This window comes from Ovis aries, chromosome 3 (genome assembly GCF_016772045.2).
Source record: "Ovis aries strain OAR_USU_Benz2616 breed Rambouillet chromosome 3, ARS-UI_Ramb_v3.0, whole genome shotgun sequence".
NCBI lineage: Eukaryota > Metazoa > Chordata > Mammalia > Artiodactyla > Bovidae > Ovis > Ovis aries.
The window spans coordinates 156,762,153-156,778,559 of record NC_056056.1 but is presented as its reverse complement, the minus strand read 5'-3'; the positions used below and the strand labels follow the sequence as shown (position 1 = coordinate 156,778,559).

The 16,407-nt window shown below is 42.0% G+C and overlaps 1 protein-coding gene and 1 long non-coding RNA gene across 3 annotated transcripts in view; one reads left to right on the top strand and one right to left on the bottom strand.

Moving 5' to 3' along the window:
- The window catches only part of PPM1H (protein phosphatase, Mg2+/Mn2+ dependent 1H), a 295,463-nt gene extending 286,525 nt beyond the window's left edge, over positions 1–8,938 (bottom strand). For both annotated transcript variants that reach the window (XR_003588833.2, XM_027967492.2), the window contains exon 1: positions 8,530–8,938. Coding sequence is in view for 1 of the 2 variants with exons in the window: in XM_027967492.2 (XP_027823293.1) it covers positions 8,530–8,774 (245 nt within the window). In the remaining variant the exon portion in view is untranslated. The remainder of the gene's footprint in view (positions 1–8,529) is intronic.
- Positions 8,939–9,421: 483 nt separating this feature from the next.
- Positions 9,422–13,644, top strand: LOC121819129 (uncharacterized). Its single transcript, XR_006059347.2, has 2 exons — positions 9,422–9,497; positions 9,665–13,644. It is a non-coding gene; the product is annotated as an uncharacterized LOC121819129 (long non-coding RNA).
- The last annotated feature ends 2,763 nt before the right edge of the window (positions 13,645–16,407 follow it).

Below are 16,407 nucleotides of genomic sequence, written 5' to 3'. Positions count from 1 at the left end.
CAAATATAGTAAAATGGGTATTTTGGAATCTAGATGGTGAGCATATGTGTGCTAAGTATACAATGGTTTAAAGTTTTCCAGATGTTTGAAAATTTTCATAACAATGCTGGAGGAAAATTATTCAAAATTAAAATCACAGTGAAGGAGACAGCAGGCCCCATGGGAAAAACCTCAGTCTGGAAGGGAAGACTGGTTCTCAGCCTAACCCCAGGAACTCACAAAGTTTAAAACTGGAAAGGACCTTGGGAATCCTCCAGAACAAGTAAAATACATGGTTTTGAGTTTGTGAAAAATGAGAAAAATAGGAGCATAACATTTTCAAAGAAACTAAAAACTTTTTTTTCTCTCAGAGAGTGTATGTCTCTGCCTTTCTGGTTCAAAATATCCTTTATTTCACAAAAGGTTAGTATAGTAGATAAGAAATTTGGCTTTTTATGTCCTCACTTAGCAGTCAAATCTGGTCACCCCTGATTTCTGATCAATGTCCTCATCTCCTGTCTTGACCTTCAGCAAGAATCCCCCTACCCTTGATGTTTCCTCTTAGTAATTTTCCATCCACTGACCTCATTGCTCCATTCTTTGGTTATAAATTTCCAGCTGTCTTTACTGTACTGGGAGTTTAATCTTATCTCTCTCCCCATTACAATGTCCCTACTGCCAACAGTCTTGAATAAAGTCTTTCTTACCATTTTAAGTGCCAGGATAATTTCTTCCTTGATCATACCTTTGTATAGGTATGTATAAAGGTCTTAGGACCTTCAGGTACAGAGAACTTGGCACCTAATCATAATACTTGCTAAAAGGAAAAATTTGCTTCCCTAGTGTGACCTTAATGCTCCAAATACTGAGGTTTGAAATTTCCCAGAAGCATTAAGACGTTCAAAACAAAACAAACAACTTCACTCACTCCCCAGTTTTGGTCTCTTATAATCTTAATACATGATTTCATTTCAACTTAATTTCAAAGAATAACTCTAAAGGGGGAAAGACTATGCCATAAACTTCTCTTCAGGATGATGACGATGTCATAATTATGGACCCAGCATAGGAATGCAATGATTTTATTGACTGGATGAGAAAAATAAAGGAAGCAGCTGAATGTTATTTATTTCCTGAGGGAAAATCTCATAAATTCAAGGGAAAAATTATCAGTCATCTGTTAAAATTAGGCAAATCAGAGAAAATCATAAAGACACTTAATTCTTAAATTAACTTATTTTTAAAATGTTTTAATTAAGAAAACAATTCCATTTATAATTGCATCAAAAAAATACCTAAGAATAAATTTAACTACAGATGTGGAAGACCCGTATACTAAGAACTATAAGACACTAATAAACTAAGTTGAAGAAAATACAAGTTGATGAAAAGATATTCTATAAGTTGAAAGAATTTTGTTAAAATGTCCACACTACCCAAAGCAATCTACAGATTCAATGCAATTCTTATAAAAATCACAACGGCATCTTTCACAGAAATAGAACAAACCATCCTAAAATTTGTACGGAACCACAAAAGACCTCAAATAACCAAGAAATCTTGAACAAGCACAAAACTGGAGGCATCACACTTCCAAATTTAAAACTAAGGTGATAGTAACACAAACAGTAGGGTATTGGCATGAAAACAGACACACAGATCAATGGAACAGAGAGGAGAGTCCAGAAACAGACTCACAACTCTATGGTTAATTAGTTTAGGACAAAACAACCAAGAATACACCATGGGGAAAGGTCAGCCTCTTCAGTAACTGGTCTTGGGGGAAATGGACAACACAGGTGAAAGAAAAAGATTACTATCTTACATCATATATGAATTAACATAAGATGGATTAAAGACTTGAATGTAAGAATTGAAAATTCCTAGAAGAAAACATAGGCACTAATCTCCTTGACACTGATCTTGGTAATGATTTTTTTGGATTTGACACCAAAAGCAAAAGTAACAAAAGTAAAAATAAACAAAACAGGCTACATCAAACTCAAAGCTTCTGCACAACAAAGGAAGCCATTAGTAAGATAAAAAATCTACTGAATGGGAGAAAATATTTGCAAATCATATATCTGAAAAGGAGTTTCTATCCAAAATATACAAAGAACTCATACAACTCAACAGCAAAACAAAACAAAAAAACCCCAAATCCTTAATTTTTAAAATGAGCAGAAGATACCTTTTGCCAAAGATATACACGTGGCCAACAGGTCCATGAGAAAATGTTCAGTATCACTCATCATGAGTGAAACGCAAGTCAAAACCACAATAAAATACCATCTCACGCCTCTGAGGATGGCTATTACCAAAAAAAATGAGAAATAACAAGTGCTGATAATGATGTGGAAAAAAGGGGACGTTTGTGCACTATTCATGGGAAGGTAAATTATCGAGACCAATGTGGAAAACAATAGAGAGGTCTCTCAAAAAATTAAAAACAGAACTATTATATGATCTAGCAACTTCACTTGTAGGTATTTATCTGAAGGAAACAAAATGCTAACTCAAAAAGGTATATGCATTTCCAAGTTCATTGCACCATTATTTATAGCAGCCAAGAAACAACCTAAGTGTCAACTGATAGATGAATGAATAAAAAAATTATGATTTATATATAAAAGATATATATTTAAAATGGAATATTACTCAGTCATAAAATGAAGGATATCCTACCATTTGCAACAACATGAATGGACCTTAGTGCCTTATATTAAATGGAATAACTCAGAGAAAGACAAACACCATATGATCTCACTAATATTTAGAATCTTAGAAGAAACAACCAAACTCACAGAGAACAGACTGACGGCTGCCACAGACAGGGCCTGAAATGAAAGTGGTTCAAATTGCACAAACTTCCAGTTATAAAATAAGTCCTGGGAATGTAATGTACAGCATGGTGACTACAGTCAATAACACTGTACTGTATATTTTAAAGCTACTAAAAGTTTGCACTACAAGAAAAAGATTGTATCTGTGAGTTGGTGATGGGTGTTGACTATCTCACAATGGCCGAAACAACGGGTGATCATGTCACAGTACATGCAGGAATTGAATCATTATGTTGTACATTTGAAATCAGTACATGTCAATTACATGTTAATTTTTTTAACTGTCTAGAATAACACATTTTTAGAAGTCAATTCTATTATGTAGTCAGCTTTAAATTATCAGCCAATATTGATGTAACTGGGCTTCCCCGGAGGCTCAAACAGTAAAGAGCCTGCCTGCAATGTGGGAGACCCGGTTTGACCCCTGGGTTGGGAAAGATCCCCTGGAGGAGGGCATGGCAGTCAACTTCAGTATTCTTGCCTGGAGAATCCCCATGCACTGAGCAGACTTGAGGGCTATGGTCCATGGGGTCACAAAGAGCAGGACATGACTGACCCACTACGCATAGCACACTGATGTAACTATAACAAGGAAGCACTGTGTGGTGGAGCAAAATCAGAGATGATGTCTATCTAACTGGGGCTGAAACACAGGACAAACACAATATCTCACAAGAATTAAATCTTCTGTCTGGAGCATTACTAGTCATTGATGAAGTGGAGCCATTTTTCTAAGAAAAGGAACAGCCCAGGAGCTCCACCCCAGAGGGAATGACTTCATTATAATCTGAAAAATGGAAGAGAGCTTAGCCACCTGCTTTAAAGTAGGAAATTAACACTTTCTGCAGGTTAGTGGAAAGGTAGGTGAAATATTTTAGACTACTTTGCACTGGTCTTCAGAAAACTGCTAAGGAGAGCTCTGTTAAGTGAATCTCCTCCCCCCCCAAATAGTACACCTCATTCATTTCCCCCCTTTATCCAACAAGAAGTAGAGAACCTCAAGTTTCTTCAGTTACAAGTCAAAGAGGAAGTTCCCAGGGAGGAGCTCTGCTACCAGGTATAAGAGGGGTGGGTGTAGTGGAGGTCAGAAGGGAAAAACAAAGGCCAGGGGATTTCTGAGCTTCGGAGCCCGGGAGAAATAGTGGTTTCTCTGTCATCACCACTACACAGCCAACTAATGTCATTTATGTGTAATTGCTAATTAGGGCCAGTGACGTAGGAGATGGAACCGGCTACAGATTCCAAACTAAATCCAAATATTTGTGGGCTGTTTGCTGGATTTAAATAAGGTTATTTCATTAACATTTTCACTACCTTCATGAGACAAAAAGAACTTGTATAATGTACATTTAACAGAAGCTCTCAAAGTAGCTTTCTTTAAATACCCATGTCTGGGGCAGCTTTGTAAGAAAAATAATTGGGAAAAAATTGCATAGTTACAGCTATAATCGAAGTAAAATGATGCTATAACTATGATTTATTCTTCCTGTACAAGCAGAGAAACCTATTGCTGATAAAACTTGAATATGATGGTTTCATAGAGCACTGCACATTCTCTGGCATTATCTATCGCTGTAGTTTTAGGCACAAACTCCACATTCACTTGGCTCTCTATGTCCAACTGACCATCAGTGGGAAAGAGGCTGGGCAAACAGATCAAAGGGAAGGAAAGTCAAAAAGCACTCCTAACCCATTAAAAAATGGAACCCATTTCCAAGTGCTTGTAGCACTTGGGTAGTATTTAAACTTATGGAGAAAGAAAGGCAGCAGCTGCCCTATGAGGTCTCTGGGTCATACCATTGCTTCCCGTGGTTCTCTCCGAGCTGGTCTAACAGGCTAAGTCCGTAATTTAATACCAAACTAAAAAATAAAACTTGCTAATCCATGTTTTCATAAAGATTTTAACTCGGTGGTTATTGTCTGTAACTGTAATGTTTTAGAGCCTAGCAGACAGCCCTGAAACAAATGGCTAAACTTTTCAACCACAATAGGAGGCTTTCTGAGGAGCCAGGAAATTCCATGTAGCACAATGCCAATAAATACTGAATAAAAGAGGGTTTTCTGTTTCTAGATCCCCAGATCTCACAGGGGTCACATAGGCTAATTCTCTAGTTCTATAACCTACAGAGGGGCTTCCTTGGTGGCTCAGCAGTAAAGAATCTGCCTGCCGATGCAGGGAATGCAGGTTCAGTCCCTGGGTTGGGAAGATCCCCTGGAGAAGGAAATGGCAACTCACTCCAGTGTTCTTGCCCGGGAAATCCCATGGACAGAGGAGCTTGGTGGGCTACAGTCCACGGGGCTGCAAGAAGTTGCACACAACTTAGTGACTAAACAACAGCATAACCTATAGAGCAACTCCTTTTGAACAGGATTAATAGTAAACTGCAAAAAACTAGACCATTTCTTTTATTATTTTTCTACCATACAAAAGTTCAACACTAGAGTTCAACTCTCCTCTAACTCCTCAGTTACCACGTGATGTCAATTCCTCCTCCTCAGGAAGGCTTACAAAGTAGCTCACTTTCTAGAGAGGTAAGCAAACCACCTGTGATTCAGGCTGCGACTCACACCCCTCTGATCCCCACTCTGAGCAATCTTCTTACCAATTCTCTCTCTCTGGTACCTTCTAAAACAAAGATAATCCCTCCTTTCAGTAGATCCTCAGCAGTATTACTGGCAGCCACCTCTGACCATAACCACAGTTCCTACTTGTCTTTCTCTCCCCTTTTCTATTTCAACCATTTTGATCATTCGGGATGTATTGTCGCAGGAAGACAAAGTACAATTCAAGGTTTGAGGAAGTAGTTCGTCACAAGGGAAGTGGCAAGACAATGTCAGTGGTTAATCCGGGATACGGATGGATGTGCCATAGTGTAACACACTGGAGGGAGGTAGTTTGGGATTCCTTGGTGGCTCAGATGGTTAAGAATCTGCCTGCAATGCAGGAGACCTGGGTTAGATTTCTGGGTTGGGAAGATCCCCTGGAGAAGGGAATGGCAATCCACTCCAGTATCTTTGCCTGGAAAATTCCATGGACAGAGGAATCTGGTGGGCTACAGTCCATGGAGCAGGGAGGTAGTTTGGTATTATGGGCTCTGCAGTCAAACCGCTTAAGTGCAAATACAGGCTCTGTTAAGGTGGTAAGATTCTGGACAAGCTGCTTAACCATTCAGTGTGTCTGTATCCTTATCTATAAGACGGAAATGTTAGTACCTACCTCACAGGATTGTTGTGAGAATCAAAGGATATGATACAAACCTGGAAACAGTACAATCACTAAACAGTAAGCATTATGCTAGTTACTTTTGAAATGTATAGTACGTATACATTCGTGAAATGTATAGTATGTTCTTTTGAAAGGTATAGTATGTATTCGTTTCGTGAATGTATACATACTATACATTTCAAAAAATGAGGTAATTCTATATTATTTTCTTGGAATAAAGTCCATGACATAGTCTTTTGTGAAACTACAGAATAACATGCTTAGCTTGAGTCTATTTGAGAAAGGAAAAAGAGGAGCAGGATATTTATTTACAGGTGTCTCCAATTAAGTCTACAAAGGCAGGTACCACTACTCAAACACAGAATTGTCTGGGTAGATGGCAGTAGGGGGTCGCTTACATCTGTATACAGGTCTTTGCTTGAATTTACAAGTATATATTAATTTCATAACTAGCTTTAAAAACTAAACATTTTACGGTGGCCTTTCTAACCTTCCAATTGAACCTCCCTTATGTTCTAGTCAAGGAAAAGATTAGCTTCTTTGAGATAAGGAAACTGAGGCGGGGGTAGGAGGAGGTACAACTCCTCCCACGGGTCTCATTTCAGATCCCTAGCCTGTATAGCCCTTTGCACATCATCTGCTTGCCAGTTTTCAAACTGATCGTTTTTTTTCCCCCTTCCCCTTCCTTCTTGCTATCTGAGGTACTCCTTTAACTGTGTTCAAGTAGCTTCCACATTGTGTTTTAACATCTTTCTTCCTAACTCTCATAACTTTCTCACCACTTGCCTGCTTATCTCTCTGCCCTTCAGACCTAAGCGCCATGGCTCTGGTGAACCCACCGGAGTGACAATGGGTCCCTACACATTCTGACAGGCACAAAGCCCCTTTTACAGAACTCTAGGACAAACTTTGCTCCGAGTTGATTTTTGCCTTGCAAAAGTCCAAATGATCTTCCAAGCAAGATGGAAGGTATGGTGGAGTCCGCGGTGGTATTTTAGTCAGGAAATAGTACTTGCTGCTTTGGAAGGCACTTTTCAACCACACAAGTGTTTTCGCTTTAGTTTTCTCCTGAAAGGTATAATAATATTTTGTACCTCCCTCACCCCAACGCTCTCTACTACGCCTGCCTTTCATTATGTGTTAATTTTTTATTGTTTTAGCACTCATCACTCTTACCTGTTTAATATTTTTCACCCTCTAGTCACATACCGCCATTTATGCATATTTTTTATTTCAGCACGTGGGGAAACAACTGTATGTTGAAAGGGGAAGGAAAACAGAATTCGGAGTTCTCGGAAGAGCGTCTTGCAAACTGTCACCCCGGAACCCGGAGCATCAGGGATCATGCCTGCTCGGGGCTATCCGGGCCACCAGAACAGGGTCAGCATCAAAGCGCCCGGCTTCGGGAGAGCCGATTGGTGCCCCGATGAACCAATCAGCGGGCGAGGGTGTGCACAGGCGGGGGAGGGCCAAGATTATAGAGCGGGTGGAGTTAAAGGAAAAGGGGCAGGTGTGCCAGGCAAGGTTTCGCGTGCACTTTTGCACCCACCGAGTCATTATTAATCCCGAAACTCTGGTCTCCTAAATTCTACCTTCCGAATTTCCCAGTTTTATGACGCTGTATAGGGGAAATAAACAGTCCATGTCCTACCATTCATAAGACGCTCAATGGAACAGCTGTAGAGTTGGGGGTGGGGAGGCTATTCGAATCCTTCCTCTCTCCTTTCCCAGTTCCACTCCAGGTCGTCAACGTAACTCAGTCGGTTCTTGAAATAGTAAATCACTCAACCTCTCACTTAATCGCCAAAGCTGATTACCAAAATGCTATCATTAGACACCTGGAAGAAGTTGCCCCCCCCCCCCCCCCAAGGACTGGGGGAAACAGTATTGGCAGTCACTAAAGGCACAGGGTTTTCCCACCCACAAAAAGAGAAGCCAAGGAGCTCTTAGGCTAAAGTCTGGGAAACAGAGACCTTCTGAGCTGTGCAACCCAGCGCCGGACCGCGGCCGCCGGGACAACCGCCCCCAAAGCCCCAACCCCGAGCGCAGCGACACTTTCTCCAAGCTCTACCCCACAAACTTCACGCGGAGGCACAAAGATTTGGGGGGATGGGCGCACAGACACCAGATTTCCCTGCTGTGTTTCAAACTTCAGCAGGGCTGTTCCACACAGTTTCTTCCAAGTGACACAGCCCTCAGATTCTCAGCGGCGTCCAGCCTTAGCTTTCCCACGGTCCAGCGCTGCCACCCACCACCCATCTACCACCCAAACCCGGGCTGGAGACGCCGCGTCCTTGGGGCTGGGGGAGAGGGTAGGAGAAGAGAGGAATGGCCAGCCTAAGTTAAGAGGTGCCCTCCGCGGCCTGGACGCCGGCAGCCAGCGGAGGGCCCTGGGGCCAAGGAACGAGAAGAGAGGAGAGCTGGAACCGTGCGGGGAAGGGCCGCGGAGAGAAGGCGCGCCGCCGGTGTCGCTGCACTCACTCTGCGTAGCCAGTGGCCCAGGGCAGCCGCCGGGTCTCCTTGAGGATGAGGATAGGGCGGGCGATGTGGTCGGCGCTGCACTCCACCTCGTCCTGAGACAGCCCCAGGAACTCGGGTCGCCCGTAGGGGAAGCGCAGGGGCAGGTCCGAGCCTCCGCAGCCGCCGCTGCCGTGCTCGGAGCCTGAGCTGCCAGCCATGATGCCGCCCATGAAATTGGCCACGGCAGATTTCACTCGAGTGAGCATATTACTCCGGCGCCCGGCAGCAGCGGTGCGAGCAGGGGTCGGCGGCAGCGGCGGTGGCGGGGGCCGGGCGAGGCGCAGCGCGGGGCATGCAGGCTGCGGCGGGCGCCGGGCGCACGGGCAGCCGGGCCGCGGGGCGCGCCGCGCGGCTCCCGGAGCCTAATGCTGCAGGGGGCCGAGCCCCGGCCTCCCGCGCTCCGTGCCGCCGCCGCCTCCCCCCGCTACACTTCCGCAACCGAGCGGCATGGAGTGGGCCCCCGGCCCAGCCGGGGGAGACGCCGAGCGCTCCGGGAGCAGCTGCGCGGCTGCAGCCTGCAGCAGGTCCGTTCCCTGCCCGCAGCGCTCGACTCCTGCGTGAGCGGAACTGAGCCCACCCAGCGAGCCCGCGGAGCCGGCGCGGCTGCTGCCACGGCTACCGCCGCCGTCGAGTCATGTGATAATCCCGTTGCAAGGGCTCCAGCGGCTGCCGGAGCCGTGGCTCAGCCCCTCCCCTGCCGGCCCAAGCGAGGCTCGCACCCGGACCGTGACCTCCTGTGGGAGGGGGCGCCAGGGCCCGTCGGTACCTGGCGGAGGGGATGGGGGGCGCTGTGAGCCGGTGGCTGCACAGGTGTCAGGGGAGGTCACGTGGAGCCGGGCCGCCGGGAAAAGCCAGTTGAGGAATCCACTCGCGGAGGAAGGCTGCCTACGCTTTCAAAAAGGGAAACTTCGGCCGCTGGAGGGGAAAAGGTAGACACGTAGAATCCCGATGGGGCTGCTCCAGGTACTGGAGTGGAAAAGAGGAGCACCTGGTGTGGGAGACTTTGGAGAAAAAGCAACAACCCTCAGTGGTTGCACAAAAATCATTTAAAGTTTTTCCCGAGGCATTTCTAAAATTACTTTTCTTTTTCTTTCAGTACCACCACACGCATCATTATCTGCGGAGCAGACCCTGTTTCAAACCAGAGTAAGGTTGATGGCCAAGAAAACAAAAAAGCTCTAAGAAATCAGAAGCAAGCACTATTTAACCTATTAGTTAATTGTGTAATAGGTTTATACATGCACATTTTCCTTCAACATACCAGCAAAACCGGAGTATCTTTTCAAAGCTGACCCTGTTTACTATTGATACACTTAATGCAGCCTTTTCTTTATTCAAACCATTGTTATAAAATTAAGCGCACATTAAAATGGAAGAAATTTTTTAAAAAGCAACTCAAATGCCAAAGTAAAAATGAATTAATGTCTGGAACCATAACATTTTGTGGTAATCTTGTATTAAAACAAAATGTTTGTGAAGAATCGATAAATGTGCTTCATCAGGGGGTAACGTTTGTTAAATGTTGGATTAAGGTTTTTTTGTTTTTTGTTTTTTTTTTTTTTTGCAAGAGAGCTGTGTCCTGTTCATGTTTACTTATTCTGTTTCCTGTTCCTATGTTTACCTACCATGTAATTTGCCAAGATTCTGTGTTACTTGTGGAGGTACACACTGAAAGTCTCACTTGGAAATCGGGAAGGAATACAGGCCTTTTCTCAGTAAGTGGGGACTGGGGAAAGGGCAGCCCAGGTTTTGGAGGGTAAGAAAATTCTTTGAACAGGAATTAGCATCCTGGCTTTTAGGGGAGGCCTGAGTAAACTTCACTGATTCCCTTTATTCAGTATCTATACTTTTAAAGGCAATTTCTCCTTTGGCTCTTTCATGAATAGGTACTTCGGTTTACTATATACCAAATGATTATGTAAAAAACAACATTCAACCTTTCAGTGAATATCATGCCTGTCAATGAATTCTTTAATTCTTTTCTCAGAGGTAGCTCAACTGGTAAAGAATTCCCCTGCAATGTAGGAGACCCCAGTTGGATTCCTGGGCCAGGAAGATCCACTGGAGAAGGGACAGGCTACCCACTCCAGTATTCTGGCCTGGAGAATTCCATGAACTGTATAGTCCATGGGGTCCCAGAGAGTCAGAAAACGATTGACTTTCAGAACAGAAATGTAGTTTTTTATCTTGGCCCTCTTTCCCTAATTTTAAAATTGGGAGCAGAACTGAAAAAGATGCAAAAGCTAAAGAACCATCCCCTCCCCTCAAAGTCTTCTCAATCTTTGCTTTGTTCATTGTAAACTGCTTCTAAATGAGAAATATCAATGTAGTGATTAAACATCCAACCAACTATTAATACCTGCTCCAGCATCCATTGAGTTATAGAAACTTAGAATCTCCTTGTCAAGTTCTTGTAGAACAATGACCTTTTAACAACCTTCTATGGATAGTTCCTGCTTCCCAGGTGGCTCAGTGGTAAAGAATCCATCTGCCAAACAGGAGATGCAGGTTTGATCCCTTGGCTGGAAAGATCCCCTGGAGAAGGAAATGGCAACACACTTCAGTATTCTCACTTGGAATATTCTATGGACAGAGGAGCCTGGCAGGCTGCACACCACTGGTTGCAAAGAGTCAGACATGACTGAGCAACCAAACAGCAGCTACAACATAGATACTTCAGTAACAGATCTCTGTTGAGATGAATTTACTATTTTCTTCCCTTCATTTCACCTTAGGGAAAGCTTTACTAGAGGCTTTACTTTACCTAAGGCTTTACTTCAGTTCAGTTCGGTTCAGTTCAGTCGCTCAGTCGTGTCCAACTCTTTGCAACCCCATGAATCGCAGCATGCCAGGCCTCCCTGTCCATCACCAACTCCCAGAGTTCACTCAGACTCAAGTCCATTGAGTCAGTGATGCCATCCAACCATCTCATCCTCTGTCGTCCCCTTCTCCTCCTGCTTCCAATCCCTCCCAGCATCAGAGTCTTTTCCAATGAGTCAACTCTTCGCATGAGGTGGCCAAAGGACTGGAGTTTCAGCTTTAGCATCATTCCTTCCAAAGAAATCCCAGGATTGATCTCCTTCAGAATGGACTGGTTGGATCTCCTTGCAGTCCAAGGGACTCTCAAGAGTCTTCTCCAACACCACACTTCAAAAGCATCAATTCTTCGAAGCCTTCTTCACAGTCCAACTCTCACATCCATACATGACCACAGGAAAAACCATAGCCTTGACTAGACGGACCTTAGTTGGCAAAGTAATGTCTCTGCTTTTGAATATACTATCTAGGTTGGTCATAACTTTTCTTCCAAGGAGTAAGGGTCTTTAATTTCATGGCTGCAGTCACCACCTGCAGTCATTTTGGAGCCCCAAAAAATAAAGTCTGACACTGTTTCCACTGTTTCCCCATCTGTCTCCTGTGAAGTGATGGGACCAGATGCCATGATCTTTGTTTTCTGAATGTTGAGCTTTAAGCCAACTTTTTCACTCTCCTCTTTCACTTTCATCAAGAGGCTTTTTAGTTCCTCTTCACTTTCTGCCATAGATATTTACTAGAAAAAGGATTTATTTTTCAATTTAAAAGTAGTACCCAATCATGGTCAATAAATAAAGTCCAATAGTACAGAACTGTAAACAAAAAAAGTAAAAGACCAAATCATTTCCCTAGGGGATGACCACTGTTAATATTTTCTGTAGGCTTTTTTGTCAAGTAGGATATTTATCATAATTAAATTTGCTAATATTAGCCATATTTGTGAACCAACATTTTGTAAGATTATTTTATGTTTCTCTGTAATCTGGTTATTATCTGTCATGGCAAAGTTCTGTCATATCTTTATGCACAGCAAACTTTGTTCTGCTAACCACAGGCAAAACAGGAATCCTATGCCTGTTCTCCTTTGAATTTCTTTGTTATGTGCTCACAGCCAACTAATTAATCAACTATCTTATCTTTATACCCACCTCTAAGATCAGTGTCCCATCCTAGGGTTTTTCAGAGAAATATTTCCCATGTGATTTACTCCCCAGTTATGTCACTCATGAAGATCAGTGCTTTAGCTAAGCAATAAATTGTCATTAAAGTGGGAGTAGTCATTGCTTTTAGGGAAGCCCCTGAAAAAGTACCTTTCATACCTATTACAGATGCAAATTTGGTAGTATTTGTGCTTGCAGCTTTAGAAGTAGCTATTTATTCCCTAAATCAAATGGCATAGTAATCAATGGGTTTGTTATACCCTGTGTGTATGCTCCACTCATCAAAATGTATCCTTCATTTGTCTCTCTTGTTATTCTCTTTTTCCCTGAAAATTATGAGTTTGAAGCCTTTAGTAGAATATTCATTTACAGGATAGATACATAGACCTTATATTTGGATGTTCTTTGTGTAAACATAATCTCATTTCTAGGCCTATGATATTATATTTTTGACTATTCAATGACTCTTTGCTAGCAACAAGACTATTTTCAAGAGAAAACAAAAAAGGTCTGGGTGATGTCTTCAGTCAAAACATCAAGGAAACCCCCCAACCCTAGATATTAATTAATTACAAAAGGAAAAGCAATGACTTGCAATGAAAAAAACAAACAAACAAAAACCTGGCAGTCATCACCTAAAACAAGTGACCACGGTTAACATCCTGTGAAGAAGTGAAGTCGCTCAGTCGTGTCCGACTCTTCGCGACCCCGTGGACTGTAGCCCGCCAGGCTCCTCTGTCCATGGGATTCTCCAGGCAAGAATACTGGACTGGGTTACCATTTCCTTCTCCAGGGGATCTTCCCGACTCAGGGATCGAACCCAGGTTTCCCGCACTGGAGGCAGACGCTTTAACCTTTGAGCCACCAGGAAAGCCCATCCTGTACCTGCTGACATTTCACGATGAAACTAACACATCACTACCCAAATCCTTAACCTCTGTATAGTCATGAGAAAACATGAGTCAAACCCAAGCCAAAGGTCTTCTACAAAAATTCCTGACCAGATATCTTCAAAGTGTCGAGGTGGAAGGTACAAACTATTGGGTATAAAATAGGCTACAAGGATGTATTTGAAAACATGTGGAATAAAGTCAATATTTTGTAATGTGTGTGTGTGTGATAGTTGCTCAGTCATGTCTGACTCTTTGCAACCCCATGGACTGCAGCCTGCCTGGTTCCTCCGTCCATGGGATTTCCCAGGCAGAAATACTGGAGTGGGTTGCCATTCCCTTCTCCAGGGGATCTTTCTGACCCAGGGATTGAACCCAGGTCTCCTGCACTGCAGGTGGACTTTTTACCATCTGAGCCACACGAGTAATACTATATGTACATGGAGTGTAATCTTTAATATAATTGTTTTTTAAGCGTCCAATTTCTGTAAGTCAAGGCAAACCTGAGGAAATGTTAGACTGGGGATATAAGGAGCACAACCTGCTACAACGGTATATGAACATTAATTTCTTAGTTTTGACGTCAACATTAGGGGAAAACTGGGTGAAGGTACATAGGAACAGAAATTTTAAAAATAAAGAGATTTGGGTTTCAAGCAGAAATCTCATTTGCAAGACAGGCCACAAGAAGGATGAAAGTGAAAGTCTCCCAGTCGCGTCTGATTCTCTGCGACCCCATGGACTATATGGTCCATGGAATTCTCTAGGCCAGGAATACTGGAGTGAGTAGCCTTTTCCTTCTCCAGAGGATCTTTCCAACTCAGGGATCAAACCCAGGTCTCACACATTGTAGGTGGATTCTTTACCAGGTGAGTCATAAGGGAAGCCCGAGAATACTGGAGTGGGTAGCCTATCCCTTCTCCAAGAAGGATGAATAATGCCATTCCAGGACTCAGCCCTCTCAACAGCAGCAGGTACATACCTCCTCAAATTGTATCTGGCAGTTTACCCATGTCTTCTCATTAGACAGTGAAATCCTATAGGGTGAAAACATTCTTACTCATCTTTGTATTTCCAGCACTTAGCCTAATGGCTAGCATGTTAAACGGCTCAGTTGGTAAATTAATTCTTTTTTTCTTTTTTGGCTGTGCCACGGTGTATGGGGATCTTAGTTCCCCAACCAGAGACTGAACCTATGCCCCTGCAGTGGAAGCATGGTGTCCTAAGCACTGGACTGTCAGAGAATTCCCAGTAACTTAATTCTTTTTTTTTTTTAATCCATTTTGGAGAAGAATGTAACTTTTTTGAATGGCCAAAACTGTTTTATTTATACCCTGTGTTTTCTTAAAGTTCTTTCTCAAGTTACCCCTTAAGATCAGTGTTATCGGTAAGCAGAACTTCCTTAACCTCTGGTATTTGATAAGATAATTCTTAGCTAACTTCAGTCAATATCCAGATTGGTAATAATATGGATGGGAATTCCCTGGAGGTCCAGTGGTTAGAACTCCACAATTCTACTGTAGGGACCATGAATATGATCCCTGGTTGGGGAACTAAGATCCTGCAAGCTGCCTAGTGTAGCTAATAATAATAATAGTAATAATAATGGTAATATCAAGGCATGTGGGTTTCTGCTTCACAGCAAACTGGTAACCTGATGTATATCAATCAGGATATAATATTAAAATAGTTATCATTAACTTGCTTTTGCTTCAGAAATACTTTAGATTCTGGTTTCACATGTAGTAATGTACTGGCTAGAAATCTTTGACTAGTAAGAAGGATTTTATTTCCTCACAGTAAAAAAAAAAACAAACCACTTTTATTTATAAATAACAATTTCCATATGAACCAGGAGATTTATAGCTAATTTTTGAATACAGAGTTACAGCATCTCAGCAAATTTTACATCCATCAGTACAGATGTTCTCTAGATTACAAACACCTAATTTCAGAATCACTAGTACATTCAATCAGTGGATTACATCTGACTTTTCCTCTTACTTTCCCATTGGCCACTTTCTATAGACTATTCTATCCCATGCCCACCTTGTCCTACTGAAATCACTGCTTTGAAACTGATATGGGAATTGTATAAACCTGGATCCTTCTCACTTAATTCTGGGTCCCATAAGACCTACTGTAGATTAGACAGTGAAATATGCCAATTATAAGAATACTTATAAAATGGAAATATGTATATATAATATAAACATACAGTATATATTTTAAATATGTATACAATGAATAGATAAATATATTTTATTAATAAACAATAAATATTATAATAAATAATATAAATATATAGTATACATATATTATACATAAGTATATAATATATATTTAATATATCATGTACTGCTAAGGCTAAGTTACTCCCATAGTGTCTGACTCTGTGAGACCCCATAGACTATAGTCCACCAGGTTCCTCTGTCCATGGGATTCTCCAGGCAAGAATACTGAAGTGGGTTGCCATGCCCTCCTCCAGGAGATCTTCCCCACCCAAGGATCAAACCCAGTCTCCTGTGTCTTCTGCATTGACAGGTGGGTTCTTTACCACTAGTGCCACCTGGGAAGTCCACTCTGTACCTTTGATGACCCACAATTTAAACACACATACATATAATCTATAAAAAATATCCACTATGTTGTATATGTGAAACTGAAAAGGAGTCCCCTTAAAACCAAGATCTCTTATTGAGTTTATGATTAATCTCTCTATTCAAAACTTTATTCATTTGTTTCTCCCATTTGACTTTGATCCTGTGCTAACAGAACACTAATCAACCCGTGGTCAGATGACTAAAGTTACTTAATACATAATAATTATATTAAATGTACAAATAATTATTTATAATAATATAACATAAATATAGCATATGCATAAATATATAACACTGTTTATTACAAATATAAAACACAGAGTATGTATATTATAAATATAAAATATATATCATATAATATATAATAAAAAT